The 17,137-nt window shown below is 41.6% G+C and overlaps 2 protein-coding genes across 7 annotated transcripts; both read left to right on the top strand.

Moving 5' to 3' along the window:
* The first annotated feature begins 214 nt into the window (after positions 1–214).
* Positions 215–10,268, top strand: spo11 (SPO11 initiator of meiotic double stranded breaks). 5 transcript variants are annotated; one of them, XM_088399314.1, is made up of 14 exons: positions 5,174–5,195; positions 5,293–5,364; positions 5,773–5,883; positions 6,410–6,498; positions 6,683–6,749; positions 6,843–6,951; positions 7,132–7,218; positions 7,531–7,567; positions 7,643–7,752; positions 7,874–7,973; positions 8,259–8,296; positions 8,709–8,785; positions 8,911–9,022; positions 9,224–9,984. In XM_088399314.1, the coding sequence occupies exons 2-14, from the start codon at positions 5,303–5,305 to the stop codon at positions 9,341–9,343; spliced, it is 1,119 nt and encodes a 372-aa protein (XP_088255440.1). In that variant the 5' UTR covers positions 5,174–5,195; positions 5,293–5,302; the 3' UTR covers positions 9,344–9,984. The 5 variants fall into 5 exon arrangements, 4 of the variants coding, with proteins under 4 accessions (XP_088255459.1, XP_088255465.1, XP_088255440.1 ...); XM_088399326.1 differs by having other exon boundaries at positions 5,181–5,195; positions 5,293–5,353; XR_015863216.1 differs by lacking the exon at positions 5,174–5,195 and adding an exon at positions 10,124–10,268 and having other exon boundaries at positions 5,208–5,364; positions 9,224–9,406.
* Positions 10,180–13,058, top strand: LOC148402231 (5-aminolevulinate synthase, non-specific, mitochondrial-like). 2 transcript variants are annotated; one of them, XM_088399355.1, is made up of 8 exons: positions 10,180–10,319; positions 10,471–10,496; positions 10,579–10,684; positions 10,876–11,055; positions 11,143–11,301; positions 11,377–11,641; positions 11,922–12,056; positions 12,151–13,058. In XM_088399355.1, exons 1-7 carry the CDS (start codon positions 10,196–10,198, stop codon positions 11,953–11,955), a joined length of 894 nt encoding a protein of 297 aa, XP_088255481.1. In that variant the 5' UTR covers positions 10,180–10,195; the 3' UTR covers positions 11,956–12,056; positions 12,151–13,058. The 2 variants fall into 2 exon arrangements, with proteins under 2 accessions (XP_088255481.1, XP_088255490.1); XM_088399364.1 differs by having other exon boundaries at positions 10,196–10,319; positions 10,591–10,684.
* The last annotated feature ends 4,079 nt before the right edge of the window (positions 13,059–17,137 follow it).

Raw genomic sequence — 17,137 nt, forward strand, 5'->3', positions numbered from 1 at the left:
TTATTTTTCCTTCACTTACTATGGAGAATGGAAAATGGTCTGTTTTGAATAATTGGGGGGGATTTAATTGTGCTGCTCCCCCCTTTTTCCCCAAACATACATATATTAGATCTTTGGGGGCTATTCCAACTTTCATTGGCCAAAGAGCTTGCTTTGTGGACCCAAACTCATTTTTTGACCGTATCCAAACTTTCTACTATACTGTGGCAGGAAGTTTGTGACAAAGGCAGTGGTGAAGAGCCACAGATTACAAAGGAGGGTTGCAGATGTTTGGCAGCTGCTTCCACACTCCATCTGCCCCCAGTGCCCCAGCACCTCTTAAACACCAAACTTTTAAGGAGCGCCGCTGACCCACTCGTGAGTTCTGTTCTCACCGACACACTTGAATGTATTTCAGATGGCTGTTCAGGACTGAACTCTTAAAACATAAGAGAGTGCAGTTTCAAAGGCTCCTCTTGAGATGCTTTAGGGCCGCAGCGTAGCTCGCCAAAAGATTTTTATGACAATAAAATTAGAACTTCAATCGCGCAGCAAGCGAGGCTGCCAGACAGCTTGAGCTTTGATTGTAAACAGAGGGGGCAGGCAGAGAGGGTCTTCGAGTCCTGTACACTTGGCTCACCTTCCCGCCATCTCAATATGGGTCTTTTTGTCGTCCTCAGAAAATGTTTCGCTTCTCCTTTTCCAGTCAAAATTTAAAACGGGTGAAAGCTGGATTAGTTGATCCTCACTCTTGGGTTTTTTTTTGTTCTTCCATTTTCTTCCATGAGTGCCGATATCTTGAAATATGGTATCGGCACCAATATTTGGTATTGGTTCTCATGACGGCAACCGATACCAGGATCGGCCACCCTTTTGTTTTACGATGAGGGAAACGAAATGAATTGCAAATTGCTACTTGCAGCCAATTATAAGGAAATTGCTATACCAATATATTTATGGGTGCCTAGTGTTAGTATTAGTGACCATTGAGCACTCGTACTGAAATCGGTCAGAAAAAAAGTGGTATCAAACATCCCTTATTTAAATAGTTGCTCACAAGTAACGTATCACATATAAACAATTCTACCTTCGGTACCCCCATTTTCATTCGTTGTCATGTTCTCTTCTCTTCCTTTTCGTGCTAGCCTGTTGAGGTCAAGCCTCTAACTACCCCCAGTCTTTGGCTTAGTTTTTGCCGAGGCAGGAGATGACAATCATGGATGGGACACAAAGAACAGACCTCCCTTTGTTTCCAACTCACCGAGCCCGGTGACATTCACAGTAAATAGTGGGCACAAGGCTCAGGCTAGACCGAGTGAGCCTCACTAAGAGGTCTTTGACAGGGGGGGACAGAAAGCAGACAAGCAGAGGAAACTGTGTTTGAAGCTTCTATCAACAACCCTCAAAACACTGTGTACAGCTGCATTACAGACTGGAGTCTCCTCCGTCACAAATAATCTGCTGGGCTGTGGGCAGACTCTACCTTGCGAGACAGCGCACAAATTGACAACAGACAAGTTTATTTTCAGCCAGTCATCATTTTATTTGCAGACCTGCTGTTATTGCACTACTTATCAGCATAGCGTTGTCTAGAAAGGAAAGTCTGCTGGCTGAATGTTGGACACATGTTCACTAAACAAGCGGGCTCATCTGTGAGTGTTTTATCTGTTGTCACTTGGTTGGCTTTTTTTAGTCATCATTTGTCATAATTCATATAAAACTGCAAGGATACATTGTTCCTTATTGAATGGGATGCATATCAATATAACTATTCTAATAGACCAGAAATAAATGGTTTTGGAGAAAAAAAAACCTTAAACACTTTGATAACTTAAGCAATTAGAAAGGTAATAAGTCATTATCAGTAACTAGACATTATTCCAAGAGACAGTGAGTATATTTAGAAGAAATCAAAGTCAACAATGTTATCACTCTCCATTAGCGTAGCGACCGCAACTTAACACGCCAAATTCCACTGATTTAACATGCAGACATCAATGGCTTGATCATTTGTGTAATATAACTAGCCTAAACATGCTTGGAAAATGGTTCACAAAGAAAAAAAAGAAAATGATGATGCGCTGTCCATTTGTGTATTGCTCTCAGCGAGGGCCTTGGAGCGCGCGATCAGAGGCAAGATTAATATTTATTTCATGTGTTGCCTTAGAGAACAGCAGGCGGCAGTCCTTTGAAGACTTGTGGACTGAGGGAGGTGGATAAGGTCCATTTGGGTTGGAAGAAGGGAAGGAGGGGGGCGGGGGGGGGCAAGCAAGCAGGCCCTCAGTCAATACAGTAAAACTTTATTCAGGCTAAACTGAACTGAAGAAGGTGGGAAGATGTTTTTTTCTGCCATTGTTTGTCCCAGTTGTCCTTATCTAACTTGGTGTAACAATGCACCGCAGTTATGAATGTTTCCACTAGTGTGTCGTACTTCCAGGGGCCCTATGAACATATGAAACACAGCTGTGAGAAAGCCAAAAGAAAAGGGGGTGGGAATGGGAATATGGAACACTCCTAATATCCTATTTAGGTTCCATGTTTGATCCATGCTGGTCCTACCATTTCATATAATTTAACACAGTTTTGGAATCCAGATGCTTAAAATCCTATTGTCTTATCGCTTATATGATGAATATTTGCTGCTTATGAGTCAAAGATTTAAAAAAGCTCAGCCAAACGACAGTATCACACAAAAGTGAATACACCCCTCTCATTTCTGCAATTATATCTTGTCATGGGACAACACTGAAGAAATTACACTTTGGGACAATGGTAAGTAGTCACTGTAGAGCTTGGATAGCTAAGTAAATGTATTGTTACTTCAGAGTAACTTAGAATACAACAATTAATGTGTAAAATGCTGGCAACAAAAGTGAGTACTGAAAATGTCAAAATTGGACCCAAATGTCAATATTTTGTGTGGCCACCATTATTTTCCAGCACCGCTGTAACCTTTTTAGGCATGGAGTTCACCAGAATTTCACAGGTTGCCGCTGGAATCCTCTTCCATGATGACATCACGGAGCTGGTGGATGTTGGAGACCTTGCGCTCCTCCACCTTCCGTTTGAGGATGCCCCACAGATGCTCAATAGGGTTTAGGTCTGGGGACATGCTTAGCCAGTCCATCACCTTCACCCTCAGCTTCTTTAGGAAGGCAGTGGTCGTCTTGGAGGTGTGCTTGGAGTCGTTATGTTGGAATACTGCTCGGCGGCCCAGTTTACGGAGGGAGGGGATCATCCACTGCTTCAGTATTCCACAGTACATGTTGGCATTCATTGTTCCCTAAATGAACTGTAGCTCCCCAGAGCCAGCAGCACTCATCTTGCCCCAGACCATGAGGCTCCCACTACCATGCTTGACTGTAGGCAAGACACACAGTGCTGTCCCATGACAAGATATAATTAAAACATTGCAGAAATGAGAGGGGTGTACTCACTTTTGTGCGATACTGTCGATTGAATGAAAACATCCCGCTAATATTGTTTGAATTCCCAATTTCCGTTTTGGAAGCCGTTATTCCCCTTCTTTCTGGGATTTCCACAACGGCTAAGTTTGCATCACTGTAACAAATGAGTTCCATGATGCCACGATTATCTGATTAGATATGCTTCGATTGCAGGCATTTTGTGGCTTTTTTTTTTTTTTTTTTTTGCCAACCTGGCATCCTTTTGTTTGTCCATCCGCTTGCAGCCTGATTTGCCGGAACACCGCCGTGATCTGATTTATGGCTCTCAGCAGTCAACACTAACTTATCCATTATGTTATTGATATGCAATGATACGGTTCTCATTCGCGCTAGACATAGCTTTAGCCATAGCAGGATGTCATCAGTTTGGCTGGCTGCTCTCCACACTAAGACACATTCTTATCAGTAGACTCTCCTGAGGTGTCAGGTCCTGATAAAAGTCTGTCCACTTACGTCTACCTCGATGGGCTGTGGTCCCATTTAGATTCTTTTCTCATCACTGAAAGGCCTTACTCCTTTGACTCTTTCCTTTATCACTCAATAAGTGTGTCCTGACCTGTCATTCAGAAAGGACCCCGGGTGACTAGACTGAGAAGCCATTAGAGAATAGGCGGCATCGTCAGACTAGCCCAAAGATGATGTGAAACAGAGCAGCCCGAGAGCCCAAAGAGGAAAGGTAGGGGGCCGGACGTGGGGAGCGGGAGGTAGATTTGCTGAACTATGGAGGTTGTGAATGGAGGGCAGCTCTGTTTTCTATTTGTGAGGATTAGGTTGACAGATTTGTATTTAGTTTCTCCGGGCCGAGCTGCAGTTAATCCCCCTCACCTGCAGCGAGTCCACCCCCTCCTCCTTCTCTTTTCCTGTGACCCTGCAGCCCCTGGCTTCCCCCTATACTTCCCCTGTGCCCCGTTCACTTCTGCCCAGTACAAACACTCATCCCGAGACAAGCACATGACTCGATGCACTCTGTCTCCTCGGGTTAGAGCCTAGCACTCGACACAAATCTCTCCCGGGCAAAGGGAACAGCAGGGGGCTCGCCGTTTCTACAGCACAAGAAAAAGAACCCCCACAACCTGAGGTCGTTCACATATACGATTTTTTTCCGGCTCGGGTGAGGAGGTTGTCCCTCGTCACTTAGAGATAGCAATTATTCAGAAATTAAGAACCATTATTACGGAAGCAGCTTGTCAAAGCCACTCAGGGTAAATGAATACTTTTGGTAAAGCTGCACATGAGGAGAAATTCAGGGTCGGGTCAGGGGCACAGACCTCTTCTCTTTGGATCTGGGTTCTCACACAAATTCTGACTAGGCCTTCACACACACTCTGACTAGGACTTCACACTGTGAAAGATGGAGTGCAGTTAGTTCTTAAGTATATGGGCTAGTGCGGGGACCTAATCGTATTGTTTATCAAAAAGATGATGTATCGTGACAATGGGGCAAAATGGAAGAGAAAGATTTGTGACAGGTTGTCAGTCAAGTTATGTGTGATGTAATGATCAACTAAATCGGTTATTCAGTTTTATTTTTATTCTTGCGATGCAATAATGTACTTATTTAATTCTGTTAGTTAAAAAAAAAGTAAAAGCAACCATATTTACGAATGATTCACTGTCATTACTACAGTTGTTAGAACATATAGTAAGCCCTCGTTTATCGCGGATAATTGGTTCCAAAAACCACCCGCGAAAAGTGAAATCCGCGAAGTACGGTCACCAACAAGAAGGACTGGGCAGGCTAACGCACAGGTATACCTGGGAGGCAGCATTGAGGGCTTGCTTCAAGCAATTTACCGGCTAATTTCGTCACTAAAATCGCTCAAATTTGATTTCTTCCCTAAAATAGATCAACTTTGATGACATTTGTGCAGTACCAAGCCATGGCCGACCGTCAGTATGGAGATGAAGTAAACAGTTTGTGAGAGAAATTATTACTCACGCTGATTCTACTGAAATACAAAGTCGTGCTAGCTAGTTAGCATTAGATAATAAGCTCTATCAATTGCTTGTTTTTGACCACAAACCTCTATATAACATAAAAAGACATGTCCAGTCAATATGTTTCACTTCTCTCTTTGAGCATGTTGCCAAGTTAGCCTCTTTTAAAAGTATTTACACATGTGCGGCCCATGTGTGTTTTACTTTGCAGTCCTGTTATTTGACAGAAAGTGTATTGTGTAGTTTGCTCACATTACATGGTGTATGCTTATTAAAGCAAAGGGACTTAATGTACTCATATTATCTCACATCACCGTGAATAATTCAGTTCAATTAGAAAGAGCTTTTGTTGCCAAAGTTGCTTAATCAATTCTATTTTGATATCCAGGGAAGTTCTGAACAGCATTGAAAATGTCATCCTGGAAATAGTGACTCATCTGTCAAAGGATGAGGCACCAACCCTTGTGCTGCCAAACAGATACAGCTGGGACAATGTCAGGTGACTTTATTTGAACATATATGTGATCATCATGTAACTGGTACCTACCGTAAACCGCATAAAACATGTAAGATTGAAAACCAGCTAATTGTTGAATTTCATTCAAGAAGGGGAATAAACTGTCTTTGTTAGAATTTGCACAAAGGAGAGTTCAAACTGCCCATATGGCGTAGGCAGGTGTTAGCAGCGAAAAAATGGACCACAGAGATTGAAGCTGAAATAACTTCCTGCTGCTCAAAAGATGACTGAGTGATTAAGAAAACACAGAGCCTAATGTGACTAAGCTGTTGAGCAAAGCACACTGTATGGGGGTGGGGGGTGGGAGTGGGGTCTTCTCACAGGTAGCCCTCAGGCTGTTGGGAATTCTTGATAGCTTACATGTGGGAGAACAGAGTTAGAAAGCTGTACAAGGATGTAAATTAGAGTGCAGCACACTCTGTATTTGTACTGATTGTGGTTTTCAATGGATTAATTCATTTATGCCATTCATTTATTGTTGAGAACTTTGTTTGAATTCCACTTTAAGTTTTGACAGTGACGTCGGGCTTCGGATGAGTTCAACAAGTGCCGTCAGGACGGTCAGAAGTGACTGCCCCAAAACTGCCACTACATTTTGTAAGAAGACTTGCAACTCTTCCATCTTTAATATTTAGTTCAATTCATTATGCACAATTGTGTTTTTATGTGTATAAATGATCATTTCTTTTTGTTAAATATTTTTTACACCAGTCCTTCCCAAGATGTGTTTTTAACCTTCAATACATGCATTCCATACTAAAAAAAAAAATTCTATTTGAAGCCCAGATTCTCAAGATTCTCTCTATCAGTTACAGACTTGTGCAGAGCAACTCATATGCCACAAAAAGGTTGTCATTTCAGCATGCAGTTTTTCTTAATCAATTCCAAATCCTCACATCAGCGTTTTTTTTATTGTAATTTATCTATATTATCCTCCACAGAGACATCTACTACACCCATCCACAGCTGTTTGGCTCCCAGAAAACAGTTGATAAACTAGTGGATGATGTGGCCTGCATGCTAAAGATTCCTCGAAGATCTCTTCACGTGGTGAGTGTGTCCGTATCCAAAATCATGCGAAGGTTTTGTTCTTTTACAACAGTAACAGCAAAATTCATTTCCCGATGTTTTTCTACATGATATTCTGATGTATATGAACTCCTGATAATTTCTCAAGGATTGAGTTGAAATTAGCCTCAACTAACAAAGTTGCAATCTTGACACCAACAGTTGGCCACATCCAAAGGTTTAATCTCAGGTGATCTTTGTTATTTGGAGAAGGACGGCACGAGGATCGACTGCCACTCAAACTCCGCTGTAAGTTCTCATAATTCAAGTGAACAACTTGAAGTTGAAGTTTTTTTTCTCCAATGTGGCCTGGTACAGGTATGAATCATGAAAGAAGAAGCATTTCAAAAACATTGAATATCGATACAAATCTAGAGGTGGAATGATGAATTGATTAATCGACAACTAATTGGTTAGCAAATTAATCAATAATTATTTTATCGTCAATGTGTTAAGAGCCCTTGTTTAATTTAAATTGTCCAAATCCTTGGAGTCCAGAAATGAACTGCTTTTTGCTTCTATTACCTTTTATTTTGCCTCTAAAGTTCTGTTTGTTTTTAGGCTGTTGCGGTCTCATCAAACATTGAAGGCATCCGTAGTATCCTTTGATTTATTTGCTCTACATTGTGTTCATTGGCTGCAGCGACTGTGTTTTGCCTTAGCCCTTGCACAGATATTGTATCATCCGCCAAGTTCATCCTGGTAGTTGAGAAGGACGCTACGTTTCAGCGACTACTTCAGGATGACTTCTGCACCAAGCTTTCTCCGTGTATCATGATCACAGTATGTCAACGTTTCTTTCTATTTTCAGCCGCACATGGATAATAACCCTTAATTTTGACCTGAAGCAATACTATCCTTTTCTTTTTTTTTGAAAGAATGCAAATGTGTTTATTTCTTTAAGGGTAAAGGCTTTCCAGATGTGAATAGCAGGTTGATGGTGAGAAAGCTTTGGGATGTGCTCCACATCCCAGTCTTCATTCTGGTGGATGCTGACCCACATGGTACGGTACATCTGCTTGAGTCCAGCCCAGTTTTACATCTCATACTTCTAAACATATTTATTTCTCGCTAAACAGTCGGCGAGTCAAAGCACCTGTTAGCTGCCTCGGAGTGTCTTGTCATGCTCTCATTCCACCCGGCCTAATCTCATCCAGACATTCTTTTCTGTTGCATGGCAGCACACATTTGTAATGCTTTACTTTGTTCTGAGCTCTGTTGCGCATCTTGCAGGGTAATTGCTCGTGTATGTTGCTGATTGTGGCATGCTGTGTCTCTGATTTTCCCAGGCATCGAGATCATGTGTGTCTACAAATATGGATCAGTGGTGAGTCCATTTTGGCTCATCCAATATGGCCAACTCTGTGTTAAGGCTTTTTTGCATTGTACTTAGCACGGCATCATCCATCCAACGTCAAACTGCTCAGTTGCGTATGTGCTACTCTGTAGCAACGACAATAGTCATTTTAAACTAAAAAAAAAAAAAACATTTACATAGTAGTAGAATTATGAACTCCTTTGCTGCCGTCAAAAAGATTAGGTAGATAATTAATACACCAGTTGTCCACCCTGAAAGTTTTAAACTGACATGAAGTTAACATGTTGCTGAGCATGTTCATGGTTTTTGTTTTCAAACTGTAAACACATGTTGTGTATAGGGGCAGTGCAGGTACGTACATGTCGAAACTGCAAAGCCTTCTACTGTATGCAAACATGTTTTTCCGTGCATTTTTCAATAGGCCATGTCGTTTGAGGCCCAAAGCCTGACCATCCCCAGTGTCATGTGGTTGGGCCTCCTCCCCTCGGACCTCGAGAGGTTTAGATTCAATTCCTTCTCTTGCTTCCTCCTATTTGTTTTGCTTTGTCACTGCTGCCTATTAATTTCTTATTAACTCTTGAAAACCAAACGATAATTGGTAAAAGACAGTTTTAATTCTTAAGGTTACAGGTTCCCAGAAATGCTCTGATCCCCTTCACCAAAGCTGATGAAAACAAACTGGGCAGCCTCCTCAAAAGGCCCTATATAACGGACCAACCAGAGTGGCTTAAAGAGGTCAGAAAGAAAACAGATACAGCAAATCTTTTTGCAATGGGTCGGGGTGTTGTTATTGTTGTTTTCATTTTTATGCTCATTCACTTTGCCACTAACTTGTACAATTGTTTGTTTTTTAGGTCATTAATAATAATGATATTAATTGAGTTCAATTCACGGCAGAGAAGTTTGACTCGAAGCCTCCTTTTGCTCTCGTTGTAGATGATGCTGATGCAGAAGAATAAACTCAAGGCTGAAATCCAGTCGCTGGCAGCCATAGGTCCAGATTTCCTCACCAGCATCTACCTGCCCAACAAACTGCGCTTTGGGGGCTGGTTATGAGCGCAATGCTGCCACCCAGCGGAATAACAGACGTACTGACAAAGTTGTCAGTCACCCTACTTTGTATGTAACAGATTAGTTTGACCTATATTCATAAAATAGCTTGTTTATTTCACATGTAGGTAAGGACAACAGCAAGAATTAAGAATTTGGGAGATGGAATGGGTGACAAGGTTTAAACACGGTTTAGTTAACAGCAGAAATTTTGATTCCTAAAACATGTTGCTTGTTAGCATTCGAAAGCTCTATAAAGCTTTTCATATTTTCCAAATCTGATTTTGGGGGGTGAAATACTTATGTTGAATTGATGTTCCAATTATTGAAATGAATCAAATAAAAATGAATTGATCTCAGACATTTGCATACAATAACAATTGACCTGTCCCATTCATGAATTATTTTTTTTTAAACTCTGGCACCACCATACAATTATATTAAGTCCTCGAGAAGCTGTCCTCTTTCCGCTTGTCATGGCCAGCTGGCTGCTGCTGAGTAAATGCAAGTGATGTGAGCATCCTTTCAATTTTACAACTCTCTTGGACAAGAGTGGAGTTCGCTATCTTTTGCAAACTGGGATGTTCTCAGGTACAAAATACAAGTGTGACATAATAAAAATGTATTGTGGAAATTTCGTTTTACTGTGAGTTAAATGATGTTTGCTCATTTATATACTTTATGTCATGCATGTACGCACACTGCACATATGCATTATCATAGGTGATGTAGCGCAAATTGTTTTCATGGTCACACTTACGCACCCGTTGTGTTGTTGCAATTTAGGTTGGAAGTATCGCAAATGGAAGCAAAGTTTTGCAGGTGCCCCTTCCTCTCTGTCGGGGCCGTTTCTTGGCTATGAAAGCATCGCTGCTCAGCAATGTCCTAAAGTGTCCTGTACTGATGGATCTTGTCTCTGGACCTTTGGCTCCAGCTTTGTCCTTTTCAGTTTGCTTGAGCAACCACACACTCCAAACTGATGGTGAGTTGCACAAACCTCCACTGTTTGCTTTTTCATCATTGCTGATGAACAACAACACTTGACATGCTTTTATCAACCATGGACATTATAGAGGCATATAAAACCGGCACAGTTACTTTAAAAACTCAGTTGAACTGTATGTCTTCCACAGCATCACAGCTTCTGAAGGACAATCTTGTGAGTTGTCCAATCTGCTTTTGGGAAACAGTAAAAAATGAGAATAAGACAGCACTGATTAATCAAAGTGCTTGTTGTCAAGTTCTCTTTCAAGGAATACCATGGTGCTGGTTCTGGAGGAACAAGAACCATTTCAGGGACGAGCAAATTCCACACGGAGCTGGAATGTGAGCTTGCTGACTTGCACGGTAAAGATGGCATACTGCTGTTCACTTCCTGTTTTGTAGCCAGTGACTCCACATTGTTTACTTTGGCCAAAATGCTACCAGGTACATTTGAACATTATCCTAAAGTGCCTCATTTTTCCTTGAATGGTCGCCGTGTGCACCCTTATTTTCAGAACTGAAGACTTGACACATTTTATTGCGATCCTCACCAGGTTGTGAAATTTACACAGACGCGGGTAACCATGCCTGGATGATTCAAGGTATTCGAAACAGCGGCGTCAGTCGGTTCATCTTCCGTCACAATGACGTCAGCCACTTGCAAGAACTGTTGGAGAGGTCTGACCCTTCCAGTCCAAAGATTGTTGCCTTTGAGACAGTGCATTCAATGGACGGTAAGACTTTTTACTTCCACTCAAACTGAATCTCAATAGATTTAGGAAGTATAGGGTCTTCAATATATATATATATTTTTTTTATAGGGTCGGTGTGCCCACTGGAGCAAATGTGCGATGTTGCCCACAGATTTGGGGCCATCGCCTTTGCAGATGAGGTACACGCAGTCGACCTATACTGGGCCATAGGAGGGGGAATTGGCGACAGAGACATGCACAAGATTGATATCACCTCTGGTACTCTTGGTAAGTTTCTTTACGCAGGGTGGGGAAGTATCCTCTTTGCAGATGGATTTGGAATGTGTTGCTGGTGTCTTCCAGGCAAGGCCTTTGACTGCGCGAGTGTTTACATTGCCAGCACCGGCGCCCTGGTGGACACTGTTCGCTCCTATGCTGCAGGCTTCATGTTCACCACTTTGCTGCCTCCCATGTTACTGGCGGGGGCCAAGGAGTCCATCAGGATTCTTAAATGTGGGGAAGGGCGCATGCTCAGGATGAAACACCAGAGAAGTGTCAAGTTGCTCCGACAAATACTGATGGACTCTGGCCTTCCCTTGGTCCATTGCCCGAGCCACATCGTTCCTGTGTAGGTATGATGGAGGAGTCTTTGGAAATTATCATCATGGTGACCAGTTTCAACTTCATTTTCTGAATTCTACCAGCCACACTGTCAGGGTCTATTGTTTGTTTCATCAAAGCAAAAAAATATATTTTTAATGTATACCTGTCTCCACTTACAAACTGAACCACCCATTTTCACTTTTCCCATCCATCCATCCAAGCTGTTTAATGTTCTTATTATACAATTTATGAATCACTATTAATTATGTTACCTATGTGTTGTCCAAACAAACGTGTTTAAGAAGATTGGGGCCCTGCTGCAGAGTTAATTCCACGTGACGGCACTCAGCCAATCAAATGTGAGTAAACATTGCAAGCCGGAAAATTAAAACGGATGCAACAGTGAGAGGCGATGATCGAAAGCGATATGGCGCAGAGAGGTGCGTGATGAGAACAGAATGATAAAGAAAGGTGCAAAGACTGAGGAAGAATGACTGCGGGCCAGTAAATGAATGTGTGTACTCTCGCTTTCAGGCGCTTCATTGATTAACGCATTTCCGGACATCCTTGATTTCACCACACGAGGGCGATGTGGGCCTCCAGGAGCGCCTCTGTCTCTGTTTCTGCTTATGATTCATACTCGAGTACAGTATGCGGGTGCAGTTGGAGGCTTTCCTGCTGAACCACTGATGGTATCAACAACGAACAGGATATTGCATTTCCTCTTGAGATAGCACAGGCATCGCAACAATCAGCAAATATGCCCACAGATGCATACGTAGATGTTCAACAGAGCGGTGTGTACTGGAAATGTTAACATGAACTCATCATCGGGGCAACAAGATTAGATTTTATTATGCATGTTGTGGCGTAGATTCAAGAGCTCTTCAAATGTATCCCACTCAAAGAGAGGCGCAACTCTCCTTCCTTGATACAAATGAAACCAAACGAAAATGTGTAATTTTGTGCATTGGACTAATTTGCTACATTTACACTGAGTATCATAAATAGTATGTGGACGATAATTATTTCAATCTAAAATCATTGTATCTCTGTTATCACGCGACCAATCCACTAAACTGTCCCAGGATTGCACCCAGGAAGGTTCTGAAGTTGCATTTGAAATTTAAGGGTTTTCTTTTTTTTTTTTTTTTAAATATTCATGTATGACTGTACACTTGATTTAAAAAAAAAATATTAAAACAAATTTCTTTAGTATTCCCAAAACCAGTCTTGTTCTGGGAGACACTAGACCAATGTTTCCCAACCAGTGTGCCGCGGCTGATCTTGATTTTATAACACTTATAGTAGTTTTTAAATAACGTGTATGCATATATACGCCTAAATATTGTTATCCAATATATCTACTGCAATTTCACATTGGATTATTGGTTTGAAATTTACTTTTGAAATTATTGTTATTATTTTTAATAAACATTCATATTAAAACTTGTCTGGTGTTTTATTCCTTGTTTTTATGTTTGCCAATTAAAACATAAAAATCAGACATTTGGTTAACTGCTTTATATGACAATATGTGTAGGTACACCTCATGGACACTTCAATAGGTACACTACACGAAGTCAAAAAGAAAAGAATAAATAAAGGGTTAATTGAACAAAATATAAGCACGTATAGGTAAATTTGTACACCTGGTATCAAACCAAGTCCTAACCAAGAAAGAGCTCGTTTCACTAACCAGTCAGCTATTTTGACCTGGCAGCTTATGGTCGTCTGCACTGTTTTGTACTAGTAATGTGCATTCCAGTTATTAAGTGAACTGAATCTTTAGAATCGGTTCACTCAAAATATTTGTTCAAAAGAATCGTTCACCGAATCGTTCACTACACTTTCTTGGACACTCCATTAGGTACACCGCCATTTTCAAGTGTACCTAATAGCAGGCCACTTTATTAGGGAAATATCATGGTCAAAGGTCACAGGTGTGAAGCTCTAGTCCTCGGGGCCGCGTTCCAACATGTTTTCCAAGTGACCCTCGTTAAGCGCAGGTGCGTGAAAAGTTTTAGCTTCTTTCACGTTCAAAAGGAGCTAAAAGTTTTCACGCAGGTGCACTTAACGAGGGAATGTCACGGACGCTCCATTAGGTACACCGCCATTTTCAAGTGTGCCTAATAACAGGCCACTTTATTAGGGAAATATCATGGTCAAAGGTCACAGGTGTGAAGCTCTAGTCCTCGGGGCCGCGTTCCAACATGTTTTCCAAGTGACCCTCGTTAAGCGCAGGTGCGTGAAAAGTTTTAGCTTCTTTCACGTTCAAAAGGAGCTAAAAGTTTTCACGCACCTGCACTTAACGAGGGAATCTCACGGACGCTCCATCAGGTACACCGCCATTTTCAAGTGCACCTAATAACAGGCCACTTTATTAGGGAAATATCATGGTCAAAGGTCACAGGTGTCAAGCTCTCGTCCTCGGGGCCGCATTCCAACATGTTTTCCAAGATTCCCTCGTTAATGCAGGCCCCAAGGACTAGAGCTTGACACCTGTGACCTTTGACCATGATATTTCCCTAATAAAGTGGCCTGTTATCAGGTATACTTGAAAATGGCGGTGTACCTGATGGAGTGTCCGTGTGATTCCCTCGTTAAGTGCACCTGCGTGGAAACTTTTAGCTCCTGTAGAACGTGAAAGTGACCAAAAACTTTTCACGCAGGTGCACTTAACGAGGGACACTTGGAAAACATGTTGGAACGCGGCCCCGAGGACGAGAGCTTGACACATGTGACCTTTGACCATGATATTTCCCTAATAAAGTGGCCTGTTATTAGGTGCACTTGAAAATGGCGGTGTACCTAATGGAGCGTCCGTGAGATTCCCTCGTTAAGTGCAGGTGCGTGAAAACTTTTAGCTCCTTTTGAACCTGAAAGAAGCTAAAACTTTTCACGCACCTGCGCTTAACGAGGGTCACTTGGAAAACATGTTGGAACGCGGCCCCGAGGACTAGAACTTCATACCTGTGACCTTTGACCATGATATTTCCCTAATAAAGTGGCCTGTTATTAGGCACACTTGAAAATGGCGGTGTACCTAATGGAGCGTCCGTGAGATTCCCTCGTTAAGTGCAGGTGCGTGAAAACTTTTAGCTCCTTTTGAACGTGAAAGAAGCTAAAACTTTTCACGCACCTGCGCTTAACGAGGGTCACTTGGAAAACATGTTGGAACGCGGCCCCGAGGACTAGAGCTTGACACCTGTGACCTTTGACCATGATATTTCCCTAATAAAGTGGCCTGTTATTAAGTACACTTGGAAATGGCGATGTACCTAATGGAGTGTCCAAGAAAGTGTAGTGAACGATTCGGTGAACGATTCTTTTGAACAAATATTTTGAGTGAACCGATTTTAAAGATTCAGTTCACTTAACTGGAATGCACATTACTAGTACAAAACAGTGCAGACGACCATGGGCTGCCAAGCTGAAATAGCTGACTGGTTAGTGACCTGGACTCTTGCTTGGTAAAAACCTAGTTCGATCCCAAGTGTGAGAATTTACCTGAATATGCTTTTATTGTGCAATCAACCCTTTATTTATTTATTCGTTTTTTTTTTTTTTACCTCGTGTAGTGTACCTATTGAAGTGTCCATGTAGTGTACCTACACATATTGTCATATAAAACAGTTAACCAAATGTCTGATTTTTATGTTTTAATTGGTGAACATAAAAACAAGGAATAAAACACCAGACAAGTCTTAACATGGATGTTTATTAAAAATACTAATAATAATATTAAAAGTAAATTTCAAACCAATAATCCAATGTGAAATTGCAGTAAATATATTGGATAACAATATTTAGGCGTATATATGCATAAACGTTATTTAAAAACTACTATAAGTGTTACAAAATCAAGATCACCCAAAGAGAAGCATAATCTCCCCGTTGTTGCATAACGGCGCATCCCTTCATGCAAGAAAGTTATCCATTAGCTTGGAGAAAACGCGCATAAAAGAAGTGGTGTTTCAGTGAGTGGTTCTTTCTTTCCTTGGCAAAGCGTAAATCTACATTCTGGCTTACATAGTTCACACCAGAAGGGAGGCGCAACACGTTCACTGACTGATCCATTGATGCACGGGAAGGAAGGCAGTTGACCCACTGACTCGTTCGCGAACGGGAAAGTCAGGATTCGTTCCCTCACTGATTAATCCGTTTTCGCGATGAACTGGAAATGCAAATCACTCACTCACTGACTCATTCACTCACAGATCCGTTCCGTTGGTGAACGGGAAATGCAATTCACGACTCGTTCGTGAACGGGAAGTTACGTCATTTTCATCTTCGTTTTGATTTACGGCGAGGTGGCACCAGCTTCAATGCCCATTACCGGCACCTACTGGTTGAAGTCATATGAACTGGGGGAAAGAAATCGTTTTTTTGAACGAATCGTTCACTCACGAGCCAACACATAACATAACACACACATAAACCGAGTATGTGCCGATGCCACAACATGAAATCTCAAAATTCTCCGATTTGCCACGCATGCACGATTAGCAAGTGGCTGACCAGGCCTTGCGCTAACTGACCTGTGGTTTGGCGATCCTGTTTACAATGCGCTCGGTATTTAATGTTGGACAATTTCCCACGGCACAGCTGAACATCTCTCACGGCACACCAGTGTACCGCGGCACACTGGTTGGGAAACACTGTACTAGACTACTCGAGACTCCATGCTGGAAGTTTCATTAAGATCAGAAATTGTGGGATTTTAAAATAAAAATCCTCTGAAGTCTGAAAATTTTATCTGTGATATCAAACAGATTAATGAATATCAAGTACTTCCGTCTAGACCATTCCAGTTAAATATTTTAGGAAACGTTTATTTTGAAATGCAAGAGATCTAGATGAAAACTCATTTGGATGAATCCTGGCGTGGTTTATTGTACATGTGTTTTTTTTTATGTGATAATAATATTTCAAAATGTGAGACAATGACTGAACTATGCAGGTCTTATATTTTGAAATGCAACATTACATCTATAGTATAGAAATTTTACATATGTAACCTCTTGGACTAGTTCTTTCAGAAGTGGACCGTTCTTGTAATACATATTTTTAGAAAATGTTGTATTTTTTATGTTAAATCGTTTTACATGTATAAATTAATGACAATGTTAGAACTTCAACTTTTGGATTCGGCCCTGCTTGACTCGGTCTCTTTGAGTGGCGGCTGCTCTGACAGGAGCGCTGGCAAGGCAAGGGCTTTGCACAAAAGCCCGCAGATGCGGAACTTGACACGCAAGCCCTGGACTTCCGTGAACCAAAGACGCCTCCTCTCTCACTCACGAATTATCATGCGGTCACGTTTTGGAGCGCATTATGTAACCAAAGTGCTGGTGAAAATGGAGTTGTCAGGTGACCATCGCATTCGTGCGAGTCATCCCAGCTCGAGTTAATCCTTGATTCATATACTGGTGTGTTTACAACTAACGCAGTAATTGAGTAGGTCACATGGGACTGATGTGATTGACAAGGTCCTCCTTCATATTGTTGTGGAAAAAGAACA

The sequence above is a fragment of the Syngnathus floridae genome, chromosome 2 (genome assembly GCF_059516105.1).
Source record: "Syngnathus floridae isolate MCC-2025c chromosome 2, RoL_Sflo_1.0, whole genome shotgun sequence".
Taxonomy (NCBI): Eukaryota; Metazoa; Chordata; class Actinopteri; order Syngnathiformes; family Syngnathidae; genus Syngnathus; species Syngnathus floridae.